This window comes from Protomyctophum bolini (assembly GCF_963924005.1).
Source record: "Protomyctophum bolini genome assembly, chromosome: 19".
Lineage (NCBI taxonomy): Eukaryota > Metazoa > Chordata > Actinopteri > Myctophiformes > Myctophidae > Protomyctophum > Protomyctophum bolini.
In genome coordinates, this window is record NC_137880.1 from 40,713,278 (window position 1) to 40,725,613 (window position 12,336).

The 12,336-nt window shown below is 43.8% G+C and overlaps 1 protein-coding gene across 1 annotated transcript; it reads right to left on the reverse strand.

Moving 5' to 3' along the window:
• Positions 1–3,837: 3,837 nt before the first annotated feature.
• Positions 3,838–10,575, reverse strand: LOC308333848 (uncharacterized protein). The gene is made up of 7 exons (XM_080790354.1): positions 10,328–10,575; positions 9,571–10,036; positions 8,022–8,258; positions 7,041–7,123; positions 6,537–6,727; positions 5,621–5,765; positions 3,838–4,351 (listed from the first exon to the last, which is right to left on the reverse strand). The coding sequence occupies exons 2-7, from the start codon at positions 9,863–9,865 to the stop codon at positions 4,034–4,036; spliced, it is 1,269 nt and encodes a 422-aa protein (XP_080646480.1). The 5' UTR covers positions 9,866–10,036; positions 10,328–10,575; the 3' UTR covers positions 3,838–4,033.
• Between the last annotated feature and the right edge of the window lie 1,761 nt (positions 10,576–12,336).

Sequence of the window (12,336 nt, forward strand, 5' to 3'; positions counted from 1 at the left end):
GGGGGTCCCTGGTACAACACATGGTCAGATGGGGGTCCCTGGTACAACACATGGTCAGATGGGGGTCCCTGGTACAACACATGGTCAGATGGGGGTCCCTGGTACAACACATGGTCAGATGGGGGTCCCTGGTACAACACATGGTCAGATGGGGGTCCCTGGTACAACACATGTTCAGATGGGGGTCCCTGGTACAACACATGGTCAGATGGGGGTCCCTGTTACAACACATGGTCAGATGGGGGTCCCTGACATGAAACGGTTTGAGAAACAATAATTTGCAGCACCCAGAATAATCTTCAGACACATGCAGTGTCCGCAGTTGAACACTAGATGGCGGCAAAACATCGGTTTTCCAGTCTATTCATTAACATTTTGCAGAATTACAGTACATTTCAATCTCAATACAAAAAACTGTTAACTGTGTGTGGACGACACACTAAAGCACTACACTTGTTTACAAGAGGGTCCACCTTGTTCAATTCATCATAACATTTAGAGACATACACTTCTATATAGCCAAAAAGCCACAAAAAAGCCCTCCTATGAGACACAGACTGGTTTCTGAACAGCCCACAGCCCTCCTATGAGACACAGACTGGTTTCTGAAACGCCCACAGCCCTCCTATGAGACACAGACTGGTTTCTGAACTGCCCACAGCCCTCCTATGAGACACAGACTGGTTTCTGAACTGCCCACAGCCCTCCTATGAGACACAGACTGGTTTCTGAACCGCCCACAGCCCTCCTATGAGACACAGACTGGTTTCTGAACCGCCCACAGCCCTCCTATGAGACACAGACTGGTTTCTGAACCGCCCACAGCCCTCCTATGAGACACAGACTGGTTTCTGAACCGCCCACAGCCCTCCTATGAGACACAGACTGGTTTCTGAACGGCCCACAGAACTGTCCACCACTCAAGGTCGACTGGTGGACAAAGGACCTCTTTAGTCTGACCTTATTGTATGCTGGTACACCACATCTCCTTCCTGAAGGTAATACAACACATGCTTAGTATTAGAGGTGATATTCCTTGCTAACCTTAGGATGCTGTACGTGCATACGTGGAAGTATAAAGTTTCTGAAGTTGTTGTCCAACAATCTTTGAACAAATGTCCAGTTGTTGCAGCAGTTGTGACTTTAGGGCTGCAGACAAACATTCATACCAGGTGGTACTACAGCACTGATTAATAACAGTAGACCAATCGGTTCAAACAAAGACCAATCGGTTCAAATTATCATTTGTCCCAGCTGCTATTCAACTACTGAACAGCAAATAGCACTTTATTCTTGCCCTTTTTGCACATACTGCCCACTAATGCACTTTTGCTGACTTTGCTATTACTGTATGTCATGAATTCTCTGTCTCTAGTGACCTGTTCTTAGTCTTGTAATGAATGTTGTTGTGTGGTTGTGTGTATTTTTACTATGATCTGGCTGCAAACCAATTTCCCGCAAGGGACAATAAAGCTAACCTTGACCTTGACTGTATACAGTACTGAAGAACACTCATAATAACAGAAGTGAAAAACAAAAGAAGAATCCGTCTACTAGCACCGAAGGATCTTAGACGGCGAAGGAAGTAGATTTGTTTTCTTACACACTGAATCAATCTGATCGTTCAATGACAATAGATGGTCTATTACTACTCCTAGGTATTTGTACGAACATACCTGGTTGATCGGTTCACCATGAATAGTAATGGGGGATCTGTGTATCAAAAACAATCTCTTCTGTCTTTTTTGTGTTAATGATGAGAGCGTTGTTATCACTCCATTCAACCACCTTATTTACTCTGTGTTGGTGCAGTCCAGGATCACTGGAACTATCTAGGAGATAAATCAGTCCAGGATCACTGGAACTATCTAGGAGAGAAATCAAAACTGTATCATCTGAGTATTTTAGAATGTATTGGTCTGTTGTGTCAGTGCGACATTCAGACAAGACAGGCATTCCTCAATACGACTGCTGTCAGTATTGAAAAGTACAGCTGAGCTCACACACCCCTGGGGAGCACCAACATTAGTAGTTAATGCTGATGAGAGGGTTGTGTTCACTTTCACCCTTTGGACTCTGTTAGTAAGAAAATAAGCAAACCAGTGAATTAAGTATGGATTCAGTTCCAACTGTACCATCTTTGACACTCATATGTCACTGTATTGTATTGAAAGCTGAAGAATAGCACTCTCACATGATTCTTATTTGACTTATATAGGTGTTTATATTTTGTGGGTCCTTGACAGAGGAACAGCAGCAGTAAGTCCATCCATCCTGAGGTGAAGGCTGGCAGTGATCATGACGTTGTTCAGTAATATTATAATAATAATATATAACTAGAAAATAATCAGGATAAGGAGGACCAAGCAGGAAGGCAATAAGCAATAAGGATAATAATTATGCACAATAAGAAATAGAAAAATGGAAGACTTGTGAAAAAAAGACTGTAATTGTGACAGGGTCAGTTTTAATTGTGTGTGTGTGTGTGTGTGTGTGTGTGTGTGTGTGGGAGGGGGGGGGGGGGCAGCATTCTTGAAGACTCATACTCAAGACGCATGTTGTTAACAGCAAAATCATTCAAGAAGGCAATAAGCAAATCTACTTTGAGTACCAATGCATAAGTACTCAAACAGATCTACATCATCATCATCAGTGCCCATACCCGAGGCGGGGTTGGCGGAAGGGCCTTTCTGTGTGGAGTTTGCATGTTCTCCCCGTGTCCCCTAGGGTATAGGTACCCTCACATGTTCTCCCCGTGTCCCCTAGGGTAGGTACCCTCACATGTTCTCCCCGTGTCCCCTAGGGTAGGTAGTAGGTACCCTCACATGTTCTCCCCGTTTCCCCTAGGGTAGGTACCCTCACATGTTCTCCCCGTGTCCCCTACCGTAGGTACCCTCACATGTTCTCCCCGTTTCCCCTAGGGTAGGTACCCTCACATGTTCTCCCCGTGTCCCCTAGGGTAGGTACCCTCACATGTTCTCCCCGTTTCCCCTAGGGTAGGTACCCTCACATGTTCTCCCCGTGTCCCCTAGGGTAGGTACAACAAGGCAAGTGTCTTGAACGCAGCCCAGTTAAGGGCATATGTCGACCCCGCCCGCCCGCTCACCTTCCTGGTGCTGCGGCCATCTTGGAAACTAAACACAATATAAACCGAGAGGAGAGGGGCACGGGGAGAGACAGCTGTTTACAGTTCAGCTGGGACACGGGGAGAACAATGAGAGCTGTTTACAGTTCTTTGCTTCTGGGGTTGGGGGTCCGGGGTCCCTGGAACAACATATTTTCAGATGGGGGTCCGCGGCCATATACAGGTCATTCTGGGGGTCCAGATTCAGATCATTCTGGGGGTCCAGATACAGACCATTCTGGGGGTCCAGATTCAGACCATTCTGGGGGTCCAGATTCAGATCATTCTGGGGGTCCAGATTCAGACCATTCTGGGGGTCCAGATACAGGTCATTCTGGGGGTCCAGAGGGTCCAGATACAGACCATTCTGGGGGTCCAGATTCAGATCATTCTGGGGTTCCAGATACAGACCATTCTGGGGGTCCAGAGGGTCCAGATTCAGATCATTCTGGGGGTCCAGAGGGTCCAGATACAGACCATTCTGGGGGTCCAGAGGGTCCAGATTCAGATCATTCTGGGGGTCCAGAGGGTCCAGATACAGACCATTCTGGGGGTCCAGAGGGTCCAGATACAGACCAGTCTGGGGGTCCAGATACAGACCATTCTGGGGGTCCAGATACAGACCATTCTGGGGGTCCAGATACAGACCATTCTGGGGGTCCAGAGGGTCCAGATACAGACCATTCTGGGGGTCCAGAGGGTCTAGATTCAGACCATTCTGGGGGTCCAGAGGGTCCAGATACAGACCATTCTGGGGGTCCAGAGGGTCCAGATACAGACCATTCTGGGGGTCCAGATACAGACCATTCTGGGGGTCCTTGACATGAAAAAGGTTGAGCACCAACTGACATAGAAACTGTCAAACTGTCAGGATTTAGAAGACCTTCTAAATCGGGTCCTAAATGGAGTTTAAGGCTTCTCCGCGGCGGCCCCTCCTCCTCCTCCGTGACTCAGCATGTGTCTCTTCAGGTGATGGTTGACGGTGAAGCTCTGCTCGCACAGCGTACAGGAGAAGGGCTTCTCCCCGGTGTGCACGCGCGTGTGCCTCTTCAGCGTGCTGTTCTGGCTGAAGCGCTGGTCGCACAGCGTACAGGCGTAGGGCTTCTCCCCCGTGTGCGTCAGCATGTGCGTCTTCAGGTTCTCCGTGCGGTTGAAGCTCTTGCCGCACACGGCGCAGTAGAAGGGTTTCTCCCCCGTGTGGGCAGTCATGTGGAGCTTCAGCTTCACCTCGGGGGGGGAGGGGCGACAGCAAAACATATTTTTAGATTGTAGTTATTTTTTACGTTTTTCAAGTGTGACCAGATTTGACTGAGGGACTGCCATTGGATTTTTTTGGATCGGTTTTTCATGTCATGTGAAAGCAGGGAATCATAGCTTCGAACTGACACATTGGTTGTTCAGTTTGACCCACCGGTTTTGGAGATATGGCTTATAGAGTAATGTCTTGCAGAGAAACAGCGAGTTGAAAAAACAGGCTTGAAAAAGGTTCACTTCTGTGGACTCTAACATTACAACTAGCTACATGTTTAAGCATTTATTTCATATTTACATGTCTTCTGTGGTCTCTAACATTACACCTAGCTACATGTTTAAGCATTTATTTAATATGTACATGTCTTCTGTGGTCTCTAACATTACACCTAGCTACATGTTTAAGCATTTATTTCATATTTACATGTCTTCTGTGGTCTCTAACATTACACCTAGTTACATGTTTAAGCATTTATTTCATATTTACATGTCTTCTGTGGTCTCTAACATTACACCTAGCTACATGTTTAAGCATTTATTTAATATTTACATGTCTTCGGTGGTCTCTAACATTACACCTATAGCTACATGTTTAAGCATTTATTTCATATTTACATGTCTTCTGTGGTCTCTAACATTACACCTAGCTACATGTTTAAGCATTTATTTCATATTTACATGTCTTCTGTGGTCTCTAACATTACACCTATAGCTACATGTTAAAGCATTTATTTCATATTTACAACATGTCTTCTGTGCACTCTAACATTACACCTATAGCTACATGTTTAAGCATTTATTTCATATTTACATGTCTTCTGTGGTCTCTAACATTACACCTAGCTACATGTTTAAGCATTTATTTCATATTTACATGTCTTCTGTGGTCTATAACATTACACCTATAGCTACATGTTAAGCATTTATTTCATATTTACAACATGTCTTCTGTGCACTCTAACATTACACCTATAGCTACATGTTTAAGCATTTATTTCATATTTACATGTCTTCTGTGGACTCTAATATTACACCTAGCTACATGTTTAAGCATTTATTTCATATTTACATGTCTTCTGTGGTCTCTAACATTACACCTATGTTTAAGCATTTATTTCATGTCTTTTTCAGACATTTATTTCAGACATGCTCTAGTATGTGAAAAGTCTGCCTGTGCTATTAACTCATTTTGGATAAAAATAAATATTTTTTTCTCGTCATAGTTTTTTAGTGGAAGGAATTCACCTTCTGGACGAAGCTCTTGTCGCAGAGCGTGCAGCGGAAGGGTTTCTCCTTGGTGTGGATGCGCATGTGAGTCTTCATGTTCTCGTTGAGCGTGAAGCTCTTTGCGCAGACGGGACAGGAGAAAGGCCGGTCTCCAGTGTGGATCCTAAACCGATTAAACACATTATTACGATTGATAAATGAGGGCCATAGGGTTTAACCCTGTGAGAACCACTGACAGAAACATAGGGTTTAACCCTGTGAGAACCACCGACATAGAAACATAGGGTTTAACCCTGTGAGAACCACTGACATAGAAACATAGGGTTTAACCCTGTGAGAACCACTGACATAGAAACATAGGGTTTAACCCTGTGAGAACCACTGACATAGAAACATAGGGTTTAACCCTGTGAGAACCACTGACATAGAAACATAGGGTTTAACCCTGTGAGAACCACTGACATAGAAACATAGGGTTTAACCCTGTGAGAACCACTGACATAGAAACATAGGGTTTAACCCTGTGAGAACCACTGACATAGAAACATAGGGTTTAACCCTGTGAGAACCACTGACATAGAAACATAGGGTTTAACCCTGTGAGAACCACTGACAGAAACATAGGGTTTAACCCTGTGAGAACCACTGACATAGAAACATAGGGTTTAACCCTGTGAGAACCACTGATATAGAAACATAGGGTTTAACCCTGTGAGAACCACTGATATAGAAACATGAGGTTTAACCCTGTGAGAACCACTGATATAGAAACAGGATCTAGACATTTAAGACATTTGTAGAATCTGTTCTCAGGTCTAAATGGATCAATGCCCTACTCTCACCTCCTGTGTATGTCCATGTTGAAGCTCCGCCCACAGTTGAAGCTCCACCCACAGTTGAAGCTCCGCCCACAGTTGAAGCTCCGCCCACTCACCTCATGTGTATCTTCAGGTTGTCGTTCCGGTTGAAGCTCCGCCCACACACGGGGCAGATGAACCAGCGCTGCCCCGCCTCCGTCTCCACGGTGACCGGCCGGCCGCCGTTAGGCTCCTCCCACTCCTCGCTGTCGGAGGAGATCAGCTGCACGTTGTCGTCCCCACCTGGTGGCGCTGTTGGTCCACCGTCCTGCAAGTAGGGGGTCTTGGTTTAGGGTGGAGAAAAAATGTGTATTGTCTATATCCCCTAGCCCCTCCCCTAGCCCCTCCCCTAGGCCCTCCCCTAGGCCCTCCTCTAGCCCCTCCCCTAGGCCCCTCCCCTAGCCCCTCCCCTAGGCCCTCCTCTAGCCCCTCCCCTAGCCCCTCCCCTAGGCCCTCCCCTAGCCCCTCCCCTAGGCCCTCCTCTAGCCCCTCCCCTAGTCCCTCCTCTAGCCCCTCCCCTAGCCCCTCCTCTAGCCCCTCCCCTAGCCCCTCCTCTAGCCCCTCCCCTAGCCCCTCCCTACCTGCATGTGTTCAGTAGAGGTGCTCGCCAGAGGTTCTGTGTCTTCATCATCATCTTCTTCATCTTCCTCTTCCTCACTCTTCCCTGCAGGTGATTACAGTAAAAGGAGTTTGTTTCTTACCTTTAGTTGACGTTGTTACGTCTGCACTAATATATATATATATATATATATATATATATATATATATATATATATATATATATACACATTGTTACTTCTGCACAAAGCATGAAAAAAAACTAAACAAAAACTAGCAAACAAGCTCTAAAAACGAACTAAAACTAACTGAATTAGAAAAATAAAAAACTATAATTAACCCATTCTGACCTGAGATCAGATTCATACGAGGTTTCCACTGGACACACACTGGTCTGATTAACCCATTCTGACCTGAGATCAGATTCTAAAAATGTCAGTCGTTCTTCGAATTTTTCAAAAATAGCAGACCTACAAGCTCGTATCGCGCCACTCGGTGGCGCGATATGAGCTTGTAGATCTGCTATTTTTCAATAGTTAAAGCATAACATGATGCTAACCCAAAAATGGGTTCCCGTTCAGAATGGGTTAACGATAATTAACTATATATAAACTATAATTAATAGGGCTGTCAAATGATTACGTGGGCGGGAACCCCTTTTGGTGTTAGCATTATGTTATGCTTTAGCTATTGAAAAATAGCAGATCTACAAGCTCATAGCGCGCCACCTAGAGCTTGTAGGTCTGCTATTTTTGAAAAATCGTGAAAAATGTGGCACAAAATCTTTGAAAATTGAACATATATTCTTTCAGAAGACTTTTTTTTTTTTTTTTTCGATGTCAGGCCTAAATGGGTTAAAAATGTAACCCATTGTGGGCGGGAACCCCCCCGGAATGGGGGTTAGCCGCCAAGAAGGCTGTTTCAACCAATCAGATTGCTTCCTCGAAGCGGCCTGTTGTAAAATAAAACGTAAAACAACTTCATGAATCAATAGATAGACGTACTGTTGTTGTCCACCAGATGGTCTTCAGCTTCCTGTTTAACAGAAACACTGCTGTCTGGGCCAATCAGATTCACCGGGGCTGCGTCTGGACGACCAATCAGATTCCCCGGGGCTGCGTCTGGACGACCAATCAGATTCACCGGGTCTGCGTCTGGACCAATCAGCTTCACCGGGTCTGCGTCTGGACCAATGAGCTTCACCGGGTCTGGTCCAATCATCTTCACTGGTTCACTGGACCCTGTTAATAATAATGAATAGATAATAAAATAATAAAGATGACAACAACCTTAAGACACACACACACACACACACACCGTGGACTGCCTCTTTCAATCTGCAAAGCTTTTGTTTCATAAAAATCACACCTGTGTGAACTGAATGGTGCGTAGTGGAAAAACACTGTGAGAGGTGGACTTTCAGCCCGAACCCCGGAATGTGTATTATTCATAACTCTGCATGCGCTGCGCGCTGAGTCTGACAGCACTGGTCCCGACCGCAGAGCAGAGAAAGGCTGGCTGCTCTGCTGTCTGCAGATAGACTGTTGTGCTCTCCGTGAGGAAAGCTTGACATGCCAAAGAACTATATCATCATCATTGACATGCAGAAAAAGTAGGCTACTGTTTTCTTAGCTTTGTGACTGACCAAAGAGAGGCAGTTTGTATTGTCTGCAAAGGAACTATGTGTCTGTCACAAATAAAAGTTCTGTCCTGCAAGCCCATGTCATGTCAACAACACAGACAAGGCAGCTGTGCGCGAGGTGAGTCCTGCAAATTAAATTATATTTTGTACAACCTAGCAAAGCATAAGATAATGGTTTGGAGAATAGGCTGGTCTCTCTTTTTACAAGAGATAAGCCATTGCATACAGGTTCTTAAACTTTTTAATTGCTGACATCCACGAGGGTGCAGTACTTAGTTTAGACTAGTCATTGGTTATAGAGCATATTTGATCAAATTTAGGAGCCAAACTTTTTTGACAAATTAATTTAATTCAAACAGAACCGTGCACGCACGACACATGCACATCTACAACGTGCATGCGCAAATGAGTGCTTCCAAACTTCCACACCTTAGAAAATATATCACAGCACGACATTTCTTGACAGAAAGTATCTCATAACAACATGTCTACGGTGGATTTTTATGAAACAAAAGCTCAGCAGTTTGAAAGAGGATAATTCAAGCTTGGCCTAGAGCTGCAATGTTTAACGTTGTTTAATACAAGCAGATCGCAGATGCAAATTAGATGAATGGGGAGTCAATGGAGGCTATAGATTGCAACTCTAGATTTATCTCATTATAAAAAAATAATCTAGAGTTGCAAATTGCGGCTAGGGCAATGAGTCTTTAGAGACCATACATGGGCCACTGTCGGCCCGGGGGCCACATGCGGGCCCCACCTTCACTTAATGCGGCCCCTGGGTTAATGTCAGAATACTGATACGTTAACTCCCTATAGAGACCAAGGACATAGCCTATACCTGCAGTGTTTGTGTGTGTGTTACCTGCAGTGTGTGTGTGTGTGTGTGTGTGTGTGTGTGTGTGTGTTACCTGCAGTGTGTGTGTCCACATTAAAAGCCATGTCCAGCAGCTTTGACTGATGGTCCAGCAGAGTTTCCAGTGTCTCCATCTCTCTCTGGAAGAGGTTGCACATCCACCCGGCGGCCGCACTGAGGCGCTCCAACACAAACACTCTGACCACACTCACACAACAACAAGCCTTGTTGTCACGTTGCTGTTTCTCCAAAACACACAGGATGTCCTCTCCCACCACTGACGTCATGTGCTCATTTATGGCCATCCGTACAGACTCCATCTGGACCATGTGACCTCCTTTAGGAGACATCTTGACGACCAGCTGTGTTTAATTTTAGTCTTAGTGTTTTGATTAACACCATTTAGTCATTTGAAAAAATGTTAAAATCTTAGTCCTTTGGTCTTAGATCTTGGTAGAACGCCGAAGTCCTGCGATCACTCGCCCATCCCCTGGTTCCAAGGGGGTCGCGGAAGATTTTATCTATATGGAGAATAACATGGGCATCTTAGAATCCTCTCATAGGCTATAAGAATTGTGTAAAAACTAGCCTAAGATACAATAATATTTATTTATAATACAAATAAAACACAGTTCTTATATGAGGCCATCTAATATCCCCCTATGGGGATTATAATACAAATAAAACAGTTCTTATATGAGGCCATCTAATATCCCCCTATGGGGATTATAATACAAATAAAACAGTTCTTATATGAGGCCATCTAATATCCCCCTATGGGGATTATAATACAAATGAGAAAGTACACAAACCCGTGGATTTAGCGCTCTCTAGCGGTATTGACGTCAGACTCCGGTGCTCTGTGCTCTGTCTGTGCAATGTTATTCTTTAGCCAGAAAATATTTAGTTTTACACTAAGACTCCTATTTGGTCAGAACTTGCTTAGTCTTAGAGTCTAGTCTTATAGTAGACCTTTAGTCTTAGTCTTAAAACACTGTTCAACAACACACGTACACACACACACAGACACACACACGCGCGCGCACAAACATGCACACAGCAACACAACAACACGAGCAGCAGCCATCTATACACTACAGGTTTGCCAGATAGTGTGTGAGAAATAAGCAGCCAGGTCTGTGAAAACAAGCCCAAAAAGAAAGAAGCTCCACATATTATTTTGAATCTAATATTCATCAGCTATTTGAGGATGTAGCAGATCTACAAGCTCACAACACGTCGTGATGGCGTTTGTGAGCTTGTAAATCTTCTGTTTTCCACAAAAAGAAAAGAAAATCTTGGGAAAAAGTTATATTTAATTTTTTTAATGTATTTTTTTCCAGATGGGGGTCCGTGTGTGGACAAATACTTACATGGTGGTTCCCAAGGTGGGCTCCGGGGACGCCTAGGGGTCCTTGAGAGGGTTAAATGCTAAATGAGAATTAGGAAAGAAATAGAACGCACTCACTCTGAGAGTGTACAAATCTTGTACACATTTGTACACTCTCAGAGTTAAAATAACATAGATTTTACAATATAAATTGGGGGTCCCAGAGACAGAAATTACATTAAATGGGGGGTCTGTAGACTAATGCATGTGCATGTCAAACTATGGCGGTCCTTGAAATTAAACGGGTTGAGAATCACTGCTAGAGCCGTAGAAATCTTCGCCTGGCATATCTCTTCTAATGGGGGTCTGTGGGTTAATAAGACTCAATGTGGGGGTCCTTGACATGAAAAGGTTGGAGAATCACAAATTTTAGAAACAAGACCAAAAAAATAAAACACAAAACCAAAATAGTGCCAAACTCACTTATAAGCAGACATGGCAACACCGACACTAACTCGTTTGACTTCCGGGTCAAAGGATCAACATCCGCACAGAGGATCAAGGCACGGCTGTGTGTGTCGCCCCCTGCTGGAGGGGGAGTGTATATATTAACATTTTAACAAAGTAGTCATTTTATATAAGACACTCTTTTTTTAAAACTGTATATTATTATTATTCAACACTCCTGGATCCCACAGGAGTCTCCTGCCTTTACCACATCATCTCCTGCATTAGTGCATTGTCACCGGATCCTCTTTCTAACTGAACAGCCAACATGTTGCCGTTCGTGGTCCAACACCGCCATCTAGTGGGTGAACAGTGACACACCACACGACATGAAGGAGTTGTGTTGAGTTGATTTAGTTTGTTGGATCTGTTTAATTTCTAACTGTTTATAAACACATTTACTAAACACCAGTGTTCCTAATTATTTATAAACACATTCACTAAACACCAGTGTTCCTAATTATTTATAAACACATTCACTAAACACCAGTGTTCCCTAATTGTTTATAAACACATTCACTAAACACCAGTGTTCCTAATTATTTATAAACACATTTACTAAACACCAGTGTTCCTAATTATTTATAAACACATTCACTAAACACCAGTGTTCCTAATTATTTATAAACACATTTACTAAACACCAGTGTTCCTAATTATTTATAAACACATTCACTAAACACCAGTGTTCCCTAATTGTTTATAAACACATTTACTAAACACCAGTGTTCCTAATTATTTATAAACACATTCACTAAACACCAGTGTTCCCTAATTATTTATAAACACATTTACTAAACACCAGTGTTCCTAATTATTTATAAACACATTTAAGCCATTTAGACCAGAGGACGATTCTACAAATTGGTGCTCAATATTGTCGAGGACCCCAAAAGGCAAGGAAAGGTACCATGTTTACCCAGGGTAACTGGACTAAGGAAAGGAAAGGTACTATGTTTACCCAGGGTAACTGGACTAAGGAAA

Excerpts from the sequence above, each read along its gene's own strand:
- LOC308333848 (XM_080790354.1), bottom strand. The coding sequence starts at position 9,865 with ATGTCTCCTAAAGGAGGTCACATGGTCCAGATGGAGTCTGTACGGATG. Across the intron at positions 7,124-8,021 it reads CCATCTGGTGGACAACAACA|GGAAGAGTGAGGAAGAGGAA; the intron begins GTACGTCTATCT and ends AATCACCTGCAG. Across the intron at positions 5,766-6,536 it reads AACCTGAAGATACACATGAG|GATCCACACTGGAGACCGGC; the intron begins GTGAGTGGGCGG and ends TAATCGGTTTAG.